At 46.7% G+C, this 13066-nt stretch overlaps 1 protein-coding gene across 1 annotated transcript; it reads right to left on the bottom strand.

Moving 5' to 3' along the window:
* Window positions 1-3492: 3492 nt before the first annotated feature.
* PSMC4 (proteasome 26S subunit, ATPase 4) lies at window positions 3493-9107 on the bottom strand. The gene is made up of 11 exons (XM_079117309.1): window positions 8953-9107; window positions 8003-8101; window positions 7705-7891; window positions 6049-6195; window positions 5857-5966; window positions 5662-5755; window positions 4775-4942; window positions 4615-4691; window positions 4304-4472; window positions 4038-4093; window positions 3493-3750 (listed from the first exon to the last, which is right to left on the bottom strand). Exons 1-11 carry the CDS (start codon window positions 8986-8988, stop codon window positions 3637-3639), a joined length of 1257 nt encoding a protein of 418 aa, XP_078973435.1. The 5' UTR covers window positions 8989-9107; the 3' UTR covers window positions 3493-3636.
* Between the last annotated feature and the right edge of the window lie 3959 nt (window positions 9108-13066).

Here is a 13066-nt window from a genome sequence, read left to right as displayed (position 1 = left end):
TCCTCTATGCCATTAAAATATAACTTTGAGGGATAGTAGGAACATATCTGAACATTGTAAAGGCTATTTATGCTAAGCCCATGGCCAACATCATTCTTAATGGAGAAAAACTGAAACCATTTCCTTTAAAAATGGGAACAAGACAGGGATGTCCTCTTTCACTACTTCTATTCAACATTGTCCTCGAAACTCTAGCCACAGCAATTAGGCAGACTAAAGAAATTAAAGGGACACAAATAGGAAAAGAGGAACTAAAGCTGTCACTATTTGCTGATGACATGATTCTATATTTAGAGGATCCAAAAATCTCCAGAAAACTTCCTCATCAATCTTCCTCATCAAAACTTCCTCATCAATGAATTCAGCAAAATAGCAGGCTATAAAATCAACACACATAAATCTACAGCATTTTTAAACGCAAGTGATGAAACAGCTGAAAGGGAAATGAGGAAAACAACTCCATTTGCAATAGCCTCAAAAAAAAAAAAAAAAAAAAAAAAAAAAAAAAAAAAAAAAATTGGGTATCAATCTAACCAAAGAGGTAAAAGATCTCTACAATGAAAACTACAAAACACTGAAGGAAGAAATTAAGGAAGACCTTAGAAGATGGAAAGATCTCCCATGTTCTTGGATAGGCAGAATTAATATTGTCAAAATGGCCATACTACCAAAAGTGCCATACAGATTCAATGCAATTCCAATTAAAATCCCAATGATGTACCTCATAGAAATAGAGCAAGCAATCATGAAATTTATCTGGAAGAATAAGAAAACCAGAATAGCTAAAGCAATCCTTAGCAGGAAGAATGAAACAGGGGGTATCGCAATACCAGAACTTCAACTATACTACAAAGCAATAGTAACAAAAACAGCATGGTATTGGCACCAAAATAGACAGGTAGATCAATGGTACAGAATAGAGGACATGGACACAAACCCAAATAAATACAATTTTCTAATATTAGACAAAGGTGCCAAAAATATGCAATGGAGAAAAGATAGCCTCTTCAACAAATGGTGCTGGGAAAACTGGAAATCCATATGCAACAGAATGAAACTAAACCCCTATCTCTCACCCTGCACAAAACTCAACTCACAATGGATCAAGGACCTTGAAATCAGACCAGAGACCCTGCATTTTATAGAAGAAAAAGTAGGTCCAAATCTTCACCTTGTTGGCTTAGGATCAGACTTCCTTAACAGGACTCCCATAGCGCAAGAAATAAAAGTAAGAATCAATAACTGGGATAGATTCAAACTAAATCGCTTTCTCTCAGCGAAGGAAACTATCAGCAATGCAAAGAGAGAGCCTACAGAGTGGGAAAATATCTTTGCCTCTCATACTTCAGATAGAGCACTAATTTCCAGAATATATAAAGAACTCAAAAAACTCTACACCAAGAATACAAATAACCCAGTCAACAAATGGGCTAAGGAAATGAACAGACACTTCACAGAAGAAGATGTACAAGCAATCAACAGATATATGAAAAAATGTTCAACATCTTTAGTAATAAGAGAAATGCAAATCAAAACTACACTAAGATTCCATCTCACCCCAATTAGAATGGCGATTATCAAGAACACAAGCAACAATAGGTGTTGGAGAGGATGTGGGGAAAAAGGTACACTCACACATTGCTGGTGGGACTGCAAATTAGTGCAGCCACTCTGGAAAGCAGTGTGGAGATTCCTTAGAAAACTTGGAATGGACCTACCATTTGACCCAGCTATCCCACTCCTCGGCCTATACCCAAAGGACTTAAAATCAGCACACTACAGAGATACAGCCACATCAATGTTCATAGCGGCTCCATTCACAATAGCCAGTCTATGGAACCAACCTAGATGCCCTTCAATTGATGAATGGATAAAGAAACTGTGGTATATATATACCATAGAATATTACTCAGCTATAAAGAATAATAAAATTATGGCATTTGCAGGCAAATGGATGAAATTGGAGAATATCATGTTAAGTGAGATAAGCCAATCTCAAAAATCCAAAAGAGGAATGATCTCACTGATAAGCAGATGATGACACTTAATGGGGGGTGGGAGTGGGACAAGAATGGAGGAAGGAGGGACTGTATAGAGGGAAAAGAGAGGTGGGAGGGGTGGGGGGGAAGGAAAAAATAATGGAATGAATCAAACATCATTACTCTATGTAAATATATGAATATGCAAATGGTATGCTGTTATTCCATGTACAAACAGAAACAACATGTATCCCATTTGTTTACAATAAAAATAAATTAAAAAAAAAGAAACATCCACTGAATGTCTACCATGTACAGGTGATAGTACTTGAACTGTGATCAATTCATACCCCCTGACTATTCTAGAGGAGATTCAGTGCAAAAGGGAATAAGAAAGTCTAATGGGAATATAAGCCTTGCTGAGCAGAGTATGGACTGGTGCCAGGGAGTCCAGGGAAAGGACTCCTTCCTCACTTCAGGTGGCAGGGAAGCTGTCCAGAGGGAGATGTGCTAAGTGATATCGAGAGAGGGGACGTTAGTCCAGTACGCAGGGATACAAAGTCTAAGCAGTTCAAGGAAGATCATATGCAAAGGCTTAGACAGGAATCTGCACCTTCAGGGCCCTGCAAGACCAGGAGGCCTTGACAGGGTTTGGATGAAGGACCCTGAGATGAGGTGAGCAGAGGCTAGTTCACACAGAGTGCTGTAAGTCCACATTAAACTGATAAATGGTCACAGTACATAATGCAGCAAGCCTGACCTAAAGGATATCAAGGAAAAGTTGCCACAGGTAAAGCTGGGCCAAGCTTTAACCAGAAATCAAACCCCAGTAAACACCAGTCCACACTAAAGAGAAAGCCACAGGCATTAAGAAACCTTGGAAAAGGATTTTGCTCAAAGGATTTTCAGAGAAAATCCTTATTTGTTTGGGGAAAAGTACTTTTAGCCAGAAGTTACAATTCTTTATACATAAGCAACATGTTCAGAGGAGATTCTTTGTTCCAGACAGCGCAAAGAACTCCTCAGTGACTTACCCCGAAGCAGATGGACAAGACACACACACTCATGTGCCCTGGATCATCAGTGACATTTGTGGAAAACTGTTCACTTGGCAGCGAATGCATCTGTGCTCTGACACAAACACAGAACCCACACTCGGCCTGCTCCCTCACCCCACACAGATGTCTGCTCTGGGGGACTCTGAGGGGCTATCTCTCTGTCCCTGATACTCCCTCTGAGTGTGAGGAAGGCAGGAATCATGGAAAACCTAAATGGTCTACCTGTAGAAAATGGGAGTGGGGGCTTTATTCTGCAGCCAAGGGCTTCTGTCTGAGGTTCATTTTCCAAAACTTTCTCCAAATTTCTAAAGTCAACTGTTCTGAATTCTTTGCTTCTCTCTCAAGCTGCAATCCAGGACATGTACCTTACCCACTGTCAGATCAGGAGGGACTCAGTGGACCCTATTCACGATCCAGGTTCTCCAGAGGAGTCGAACTTCTAAGATGAAATTAAATGGATTCAATCTTATCCATTTATTGAATAAACCAAACCTTGGTAAAGAGAAAAGAAAACTAGGTTTTGGGACAGAGGTACCTGGAGAGGTGAGAGAAGCCCCTGCCCCTGAGTGGTGTGGGGTGTGTATGGGTGGGGGTGGGGGTCACTTGTAAAATTCATGCTCCTGCTCATCCTTCTTGATGACGGTCTTGTACGCTTTCTCAAAGTCCTTGGCCAGGACAATGTAGCGGTTCTCACGGACAGCCAACATTCCACTCTGTGGAGGGATAAGAATTAAATACTCTGAGTACTCTCCACAGCCACCCCCCAGTGATGGGAGGCAGTGGGGGAGGGGGGAGGGAGAGAGAGAAAGAGAAAGAGAAATTGAGAGAGAGAGAGAGAGAGAAGGAGAAGAGAGAAGAGAGAAGAGAGAAGAGAGAGACAGACACAGGGCCCAAGATCCCAAGAAGGTAATAAGGGGACAGAAGGACTGCAGCAGAGTCATCTCAGGAAAGAAGTCTCCCCCACATCCCCTGCCCCAATCAGAGAGAAACCATCACTCACCTCCTGACAGATGGAATTGATATCAGCTCCTGAAATCTTATCTGGTCGGGCCACATCTGCAGTGGATGAGTTAAGGACACCATTCCCTGTGTGACGGGGTGAATGACTGGAGGAAGAAGTCATCCTAGGGCTGTCTTTGTCACCACCCTCTTCCCTAAACCTTGGTGCCTCCTGCAATCTGCTTATGGTAGTGGCAGAGGTGGAAATGAAGACTGCGGCACCCCATACCCTACGGTGGTCCACCCCTCACTTCCAGAGCAGGATACAATCTTCCAAGTCAACCTCTTCAGAGAGGTTCATCTTGCTGGTGATAGTGGAGAAAATCAACCTCTTCTGGCGGCGATCAGGGAGTGGAAATTCAATTTTTCGGTCCAGGCGTCCTGGCCGTAGTAGGGCTGGATCCAGGGTGTCTGCTCTGTTGGTGGCCATGATCACCTGGCACCGGGAGAGGCTGGCTCAGACCTTTGTCCCTCCCTACACTCTCCTTCCTGTCATGATACCTGCCCCTCATGAGCCAGCCCCTACCTTTCCCTGATTCCTACACCATATCTCCACTTGCCCATTCTGAGCCCCAAACCTTGACATTGACATTCTGGTCAAATCCATCCATTTGATTCAGCAGCTCCAGCAGGATTCTCTGAACCTCCCTGTCAGCTAAGAGTGTACAACAAAGTCAGTCCAGAGCACTGGTTATGACAAGCTGCCCAAGACCCCAGACCTATCTGGGCATCACTCACCTCCTGTCTGGGCATCAAATCTCTTGGTGGCAATGGCATCAATCTCATCTATGAAGATAATGGCAGGTGCGTTCTCCTTGGCCAGGCGGAAAACATCCCGGACCATGCGGGGGCCCTCGCCCAGGTACTTCTGTACGAACTCTGAGCCCACGACCCGGATAAATGCAGCTGACAGCAGGATGACAAAGTTAAAGATGAGCATCCTGTGGGGCCCACTCTGCTTTAAATGAAACTGAGAATTCCTAAAGGCATCCTTTCACTTGGACTCTCGCAAGCCCAGGGCTGGGTCCCAGTTCTAGCCTTGAGGACCAGCCATCTGCTCATGTCCTGCAGCAACCCAACAACCCCAGGCATGAGTTCTATGTATACAGATCAAATTCTGGCCCAATGCATTAAAAATCAGAACATTCAATAAAACGAAAAACTTAGAACACCTGGTTTCCAAGATACATGTAATATCTGTCCATACACCAAGACATCAACACCTGACCAAGCTATGAATCACATTTTAATACACTGAAAGAGTCAGAGAGCAGAGAGCAGAGGCCATCTTCTGGTATAACTGACATCTGGCAATGAGACTGAAGCAGGTTTGTTCAGGGCTTTCCCTTTAGACTTCTTATTTATTGTTTGTTTGCTTTTTGTGATACTGGGCATTTCATTAACTCCTCACAATCACCCTATAAAATTAGCTTGTTATTAAAGGAAGTCGAGGCACAAGGAGGTAGTTGCCTGGTCATACTACAGAGTAAGGGGCACACTGGGCTAAAACCCCAGAGGCCATGTTTAGGAGCACCATGCTGTGTGATTTCCTGGGGAGCATGAGCAAGCAGGGAGCGAGGGAAGGCCCAAACCTCAACGCATAGGGGAGGGGTAGAGAGGCTTACCCGTCGTGTGATGCGCCACAGCCTTTGCCAACATGGTCTTCCCACAGCCAGGTGGGCCATACATGAGGACGCCTCGGGGAGGATCAATGCCGATCTAAAACCCAGAGGTGGGCAAAGAAAGGATAAGGTAAGGAGTCAGTCACCAATCCCAGACCCAGTGATGCCTATCCCTGCCCTGCTGCCTCCAAGCCTCACCTGCTTATAGAGCTCAAAGTGTGTAAGCGGGAGCTCCACAGCCTCCCGCACCTCCTGTTTTTGGATGTCCATGCCACCAATGTCCGCATACATCACGTCTGGCTTCTGATCTGATGGGAGAGCAGAGGTGGGGCTCCCAGCCTGGCCTACGAGGTCCCATCAGGCCTCCTGAGCCCCAGGCTCCCCCCTCACCTGAGGTGAGCATCATGATGCTACTGTCAGCCTCAGGAGGCAGCACATCCACCAGGGCGTTGCTGTGCTTGTGGAGGGCAACCGAGGCATTGGGCTTGAGCAGCTCCCGATCAATGGTGCTCAGGATGCGCACATAGTAGTTGGAGCCTTTGAGAAAGGGACAAGAAGAGAGGAGAAAATTAGAAGTACCTGAGTCCTGCTGGGCACAGTGGGGCACACCTGTAATCCCAGCTGCTAAGGCAGGAGGATTGCAAGTTCAAAGCCAGTCTCAGCAACTTAGTGAGACCCTGTCTCAAAATAAAATACAAAAAAGGGCTGGGGATGTGACTCAGTAATCAAGTGGCCCCGGTTCCACCCCCCCAAAAAAAAAGTACCTGAGTCCTTAAACTGTCTGCCCCTCTTTCCCTTCCTTCACAGTTACACCCTCCAGGCCACTAATCCCTCAGCAGCCCCAGAGGCCCCCTCGACCTTCAGTCTGTCTTGTCTCCTCCAGTCCACCCCCTGCATTCACACTAATGACTTTCCTGTCTGTCTACAGCCAGGACTCTCTCTTGAGCTCCAGGACTGGGGGTGCTCAGCATGCCTCCCCCTGGATATTCCCCCAGGTACTTCTCACTCACTGTCCTAACATGATCTCACTGTCTTTCCCCCAAACTGAACTGCTCCTCCTGGATCTATCTGAAGGAGACGTACTATCCCAGTCAAAGTCCCAAGCCTCATCCTGAATCTTCTCCCCCTTCTCTCCATTGACCATCAGTCACCACAACTTCTACTCAGCTTCCCAACTCTCTCTTCAAGCAGTCCCCTCCTCCTCCCCCTGCCTGATCCAGCCCCATCTTCTCCTGTCTAGGTCTCTGCATGATTCCTCCCTGGTTACCCAGCCTTTATCTCTTCTCTCTAATCTACCTCCTACATTCATGTTAGTAATGCATAGCAATTTCTCTCCTGACCATCAGACCTGACTGCCCAGCAGCCTGCTGGATACCTCCCTGTAATGTCCTTGACTGTCTCCCTCTAAACCTACACTTCTGCCCTCTTGCCACCTCAGAAAGAGACCCACTGCCCTCCTAAGTCTCAGAGTCAAAGATACAGGTTTCACTCCTTCCTTCACTTTCTTATAGCCTGTAAGTAAGTCCAAATCTTTTCCCAGAACCTTTGCAAAAGCATGGCTTGCTCTAGAAGAGTAGAGGCCAGAAGCAGGAAAAGACAAACAGGTCATTAGAAACAATGACGATTCTAAGGGCAGGGCCTGGGTCCATGTTAGTAACAGCAGCTACTACATACAGAGTTCTTAGCACAGATGAGCGTTTCAAATGGTAGTCAGGGAGTCAATGGGGGTTAGGGGGTGACCAAGTTTTTGTTTAAATCAAAACAGATGAGAACAAAATAAAAAACATCAGAGTACATCACACATGGTACGTCTAAATACCCTTTGGTGAAATTTTTATGTTTTACACATACATATTTAAGCATTGACAGAGACAGATACTCAAGAGATATATTTCTATTTTTGGATCAAAATACCCTGAAGAGCACAATTATACCATCCTGCCTCATTTGCTGTTATTTAGCATGACAGACCCCAGTTTCTAGCACATGGCAGGAATTAGGTGTTATGTGGGCAACTCAATGAATGATGTGCCCCCATCCACTCACCTGTGGTAGAACCCACAATGGCTGTGTTCTGATCCACAGCCTCTAGAAACTGCCCAATGACCAGTGGAATGCTCTGGATTCGCTTCACCTCCTCCTGAGCATGGAGGAACTCCTTCTTTAGGTTCTTTTGCTCATCCTTGATGTACTCCTCCTGCACCTCCAGGAACTCCAGCTCTTGCTGCAGCTTCTGTGAGCACAGAGGAAAGGGATGGCTACAGGCTTTGCTGAGCCAGGGTGGAAAGTAGGGGGAACATGAGATGCTGAGCACTGTGTAAGGTTCAGGTTAGGTTGACTGTACCTTGTAGCGGCTATACAGGTCCTCCAGGTCCTCAGGCTCAGGTCCCAGGAAGGACAAGCCAGTCTGGGGCCGGGACACAGACAATGCTGGGATCTCATCCTAGTCCAAGTGGGAAAACCCAGGTTGGAAGAAGGGAATCACCTCACGAAAGCATCTAGAGCCACCACCACCACCACCACCAATTCGCAATTAAGTGACGCCAGACTGACATCAGTGTCTCTAACTAGAACCTGGAAAAATTCTCAGCCCCATAAATAGGCTTCTGATGTCACCATGTCTCCTAAAAAAAGAGCCCTTTATGTCAATTTGCACCCCAAACAGATCAGCTATGGTATGCAATTCCTAACATGCCCCAGGATCTAAAATATCACATCAACTTCTTACCATATCCCAGCATCCCCACCACCCTTCCACAGATTCCTAATGTTATATGGCTCTCCTGGACAGGCTGCTAAAGTTCCCATACATTCAAAGAGTCCCAGCATTCATTTCCCAGTCGCTTCCCCAAAGAGATTCCCATACGTCACTCAGACAAGTCACAGATACACTGATAAAACCACAACACCCTCCACTCCAGGCAAGCCCCGAACACATTAGTCCCCCTAGCCGCTTAATCCTTGACGACCAGGAGCCACAGGCCCATTCCACACATCACACACCATCTGACCTAACCCCAACCCCAACGGGCCGACGATGTCACCAAGCACTCCCAGCCAGGCCCCGAAATCCACCAACGTCAAAGACTGTCCCTCCCTTGGCTTGCATTCCCTCCCAACGTCACTCGACCACACAGTCAGGCCTCGGGGCCGCACAAAGTTCTCCACCGAAGCCTCTGAAATCACCCGGAGCCGCGCTGGGATCTCAAAGTCCACTCAGCTGCCCACTGAGGTCTGGCTTCAACCTCTCACCCAAGCCCAGCTCGCAATACAAGGCCCAAGTCCCCACCGCACCTGAGCCTTCTCCACCAAGATGCCTATCTCCTCCATAGTGACCAAGCCGGCCTCTGCGGGGCTCGGCCAGATCCAGTCACCGCTTCCGCTGACGCAGCCGGAAGCCTCCTACCCAAGAGGATCCAGGGAAACGTAGTGCAAGCTCTTTCAGAGAGCCGCCTGGATGGGCCCGACAGGACGCAGAACGGGGAAGTCTTCGCCCAGGGCTCCGCCCCCAAGATGCGCACATGCGCCGTGAGACCCCACTCCGCAGGAGCGCGGGCGGGCTCGGAGACGTGCGCGTGCGCAGTTGCGCACGGTGGAGGCACCTCGTGCTGGAGCCGCTCTACGGCTTTCTGTCCAGTAGGTGGCGCCAATTCACTGCTCTTTCAACAGTAAATTCTGGGCTCTGAGGGAAGAGTCTGGAGCCCATGGGCTCTTCACTCCCTTTAGTAGAGGGGTTGGAGAGACCTTGGGTGGGGTGCCACGGAAGTGGTTTTTCAGGGGGTCTCCGCGTGGGCTGCCCTCCCCCCCAGGATTCTATACTGGAAGGTAATACTCGGTAATCGGGCTCCACTCGAGGAGTGAGGACCCCAGAGTCCATGGTACAATAAGGAACGAATTGAATAGAATCTGGGCTGGAGAAAACAAGGCAGCAGGTGCCCTGGAGTTGTGTCATGTGGGAGACCAGCAGACCCATGCCACTTCTGTGCTTAAGCCATATAAGCATCATGCCTTGCAATCGCTTTTCACCTAAAGCTGGGGATTGAACCCAAGGCCTTAGGCGTGCTAAACAAGCATTGTACCACTAAGGTACACATTCCCAGCCTTAATCCTAGCGTTATGTTAATGTTTTCTTTTATATAGAAACAGGCTAAGCCATGAGGCCACTTGCCACAGTCACAGGGCCTGAAGTGGCAGAACAGAATGGGGACCCAGATCTGCCCGTTGCCAAAACCTCTGTTCTAGCACCCCTGGTACGCTGCTATCCTTCCTACCAGCTACAAATTAAAAAAAAAAAAAAAAAAATAGACACAACACCTTGATTTTATTTATTAATTTTTGTGTGGTGCTGCGGATCAAACCCAGTGCTTCACATGGGAGGCAAGTACTCTATTACTGAGCTACAATCCCAGCTCACAAATTTTTATTAAGTAAACTTCTATTGAAGTATAAACATATTCAGGTGCACAAATTCTTATTATCGATTACAAATCGATGAAACGCAAAAATAAACAGGCTACTAGATCAAGCAACCCAACAGAGGAAGTCTCCAAAGCTCCAAGAACTTCTTTTCTCCATGCCTCTAATGAATATAATTTGGCAAATTACAGCACAGATTACTTTTGTCTTTTGAATTCTTTCTCCCTCTTAAGATCCGTACACTCTCTGTAACAGTGGTCCACTTTATGCTTTGACTATGGCCCTTGCTGTTCTACCACTGTGACTTATTTTTAAAAGGACCTGTTTCTTTCTCATCTCTCCCTCCCCTCCCCGGTCTCTCCTTCCTCCCTAATCTCAGGGGAAACAGGATTGCCTTTCTTTCCCATTCCAGGCAGAATTATCTGTCCTTGAGCACACACCCACTGCAGGAACAAGGTAATTCAGACTTTGGGGATGGCACAAACATCACAGAAATGACTGTCTCCCAAATTAACACGTGAATTACGACTCCCACAGAGAACACTAGGAATGTGGCCTCTGAATCACCTCTTTAAAAGCCCCTGTTCCCTCTGATGGGCAGAATCACAGCCTGTGGGACAAGAGTCTCCTGTGCTTCTCCTTTGTTGGCAAAGCAATAACACCTTGTTTTCATTTTCTCAAAATTATGTCCTTATTATTGGATTGGTATTGGGGACATTGGTATTGAGCTTTGGGTGATAAATCTGGCACCCAGATGGGACCCAAGAGAAGCCTCACTCTGCCTTTCTTGGGCAGGCCTGGCACTCCAAGCAGCTCCTCTTCCTGTTGAGGATGTCAGGGGCTGAGAACTGACTGAGGAGAGAGGAGACAGGGAGTTAATTAGCCTCAGCTCAAACCAGAGGATGTTCCTAGAGGAAAGGGAGGGGCTGGGGGACCTCCCAGCAGCTGCCTAAGCTCCTTTTGCTTCAGGAGCTCCTCCTTCTCTTCCTGAATGGTACAGGTTGTTCCAACTTGGTCCACTTTGAGAAAAAGGAAACTGAACTCAGAAAAGTAACAACAACCTTGGCCATCTGGCAAGCCCCCCTGTAAGCATGCCGAGGCCCTTGTTTGCACACATCTGGTTCCATTTAATGGGGATGCTGGGTCCCTCTTTGTGGGGGCATCTGTGGCACTACTGTGTTATTGAAAGTCCAGTCCTTGTCCCCCAATGCCAAGCCAAAATAAGGACATGGTTTCCAGAAAATGAAAAAGAAGTTTCATTACTTTGCCAGCAAAGGAGAAGCACAGAAGACTCCTGTCCAGAGGCTGTGCTTCTGCCCATTAGGGGGAACAGGGGCTCTTAAAGAGGTGATTGAAAGGCTACATTCCAAGTGTTCTCTATTGGAGTTTTAATTCACTTGTTAATTGGAAGATAGTCATTTATGAGATATTCTGGTGCCATCCTCAGAGTCTGATTTACTTCATTCTCATGGAGGACAGATAATTCTGCCTAGGATGCAGAAGAAAGGTAATCCCTGAGATTAGGGAGGGGGAGAGAATAGGGAGGAGCAGGGAGAGAGCAAGAGAAAGAAACATGTCCTTTTAAAAAGAAGTCACAATGCACAGCAGCAAGGACTGTATTAAACCATACAGTGGACCACTGTTACACTGCCCCACTATCAATGCCTACATTCCATTTCTATGGAAAACGGGTGGCAACATCTTCAAGCTGATTCTTGCCGACAGAGGGACAAGTGGCAGGGGGGGGAGAAACCCACAGTCCTTGTTCTCTGTCAGGTGGGGCAGGGACAGTCAGGGCACTCAGCATCAGGGCAGTCCAGAGGTCCATGGTGGCAGTTGGCGGGTAAGTGGACAGGGCATACATAGGGCAGGGATCTCGCTCACACAACAATAAACGAGACAGCAAAATATTACGTTTTTTGTAAATGATGAGCACAAAAGCAGTTAATACTTCAGCCAGTCTCTGATAACCACAAAGACAGTAATTCACAATCATGTCAGTGAAGAACAGATGGAGTTTATCTATGTAGGAGGTTAGGAAGATTTGTAGGTCTGTGAGACCTGCCTGGCTAAAATTGACTCAGGACAAACTTGTGACTCTAGAGTCCTTTGTGATCGTTATTATTAGGCACTCCCATGTAAGAACCCTTTCTTTATAGCCTCCAGTTTTATTTACTTTTGGTAGGACTGAAACCAGTGTACATCTCAAGTCACACTGAAAGAGCCATTGTCTCTCCTAAATGTCTATGTAGGACTGTGCTTCGGTTATACTCTCCTGCCAGGTGCTTAAGACCACATTGATCAAATCGACCCTCTCCCTATCTTCTACTTACTAAGAGTCAGCTGAGATTCCTCAGAGATCACTCTCGGGAACTTGTGAGAAGGTTCTTGGCTCCTTTAGTCTTCCTCTACCAGTGGTGTTATCTGCCAGGAGGGGTCAGGGTCTTGCTGGCCATATGTGACTTCTCCTAGAAGCGTCATGGACATTTTCCTCTCCAAGGACCCTCCTCTTTGCAGAATGTGCAGTGGCTGGCTTCCCATTCTCTAGGGTCCTCTTGATCCCCCTGATCAGCAGAAGGGGTGACTAACTAGATTTGTAGGCCTGAGAGAGGGGGCCCATTGTTTTCAGGGTTCTGGCTGATCTTAGAGGACAAGGGCCAAAATATTGACTACTTTTTCCTTGGTCCTTTTATTTCCTTGACTGTGGTTCCCCATTTTTTGGTTTTAAACATCCATCAGGTCAGTTTTGCCAGTCTTGAAGTGAGAGTAATGGGTTTTAACTTCCATATCTATAATTTCATAGTCACCTCTTCCATATAGCTGGGGTCGGTATTGCTACTAGAAGTCAGCTTTGTATCCTGTCTGTCCTGTAGGTGATGGCTTATTACCTCAAATTAACTCAGGTTGATTTATTAGAAGCAGTACCTCTGAAAAACATGAACAAGAAACAGTAGTAAAATTTATAAGAGAGGCTGGGGTTGTGGCTCAGTGG

Source organism: Sciurus vulgaris (genome assembly GCF_902686455.1).
Source record: "Sciurus vulgaris genome assembly, chromosome: 17".
In the NCBI taxonomy this organism is placed as follows: domain Eukaryota; kingdom Metazoa; phylum Chordata; class Mammalia; order Rodentia; family Sciuridae; genus Sciurus; species Sciurus vulgaris.
The sequence above is the reverse complement of the archived record's forward strand: the minus strand, read 5'-3'. Positions and strand labels throughout refer to the sequence as shown.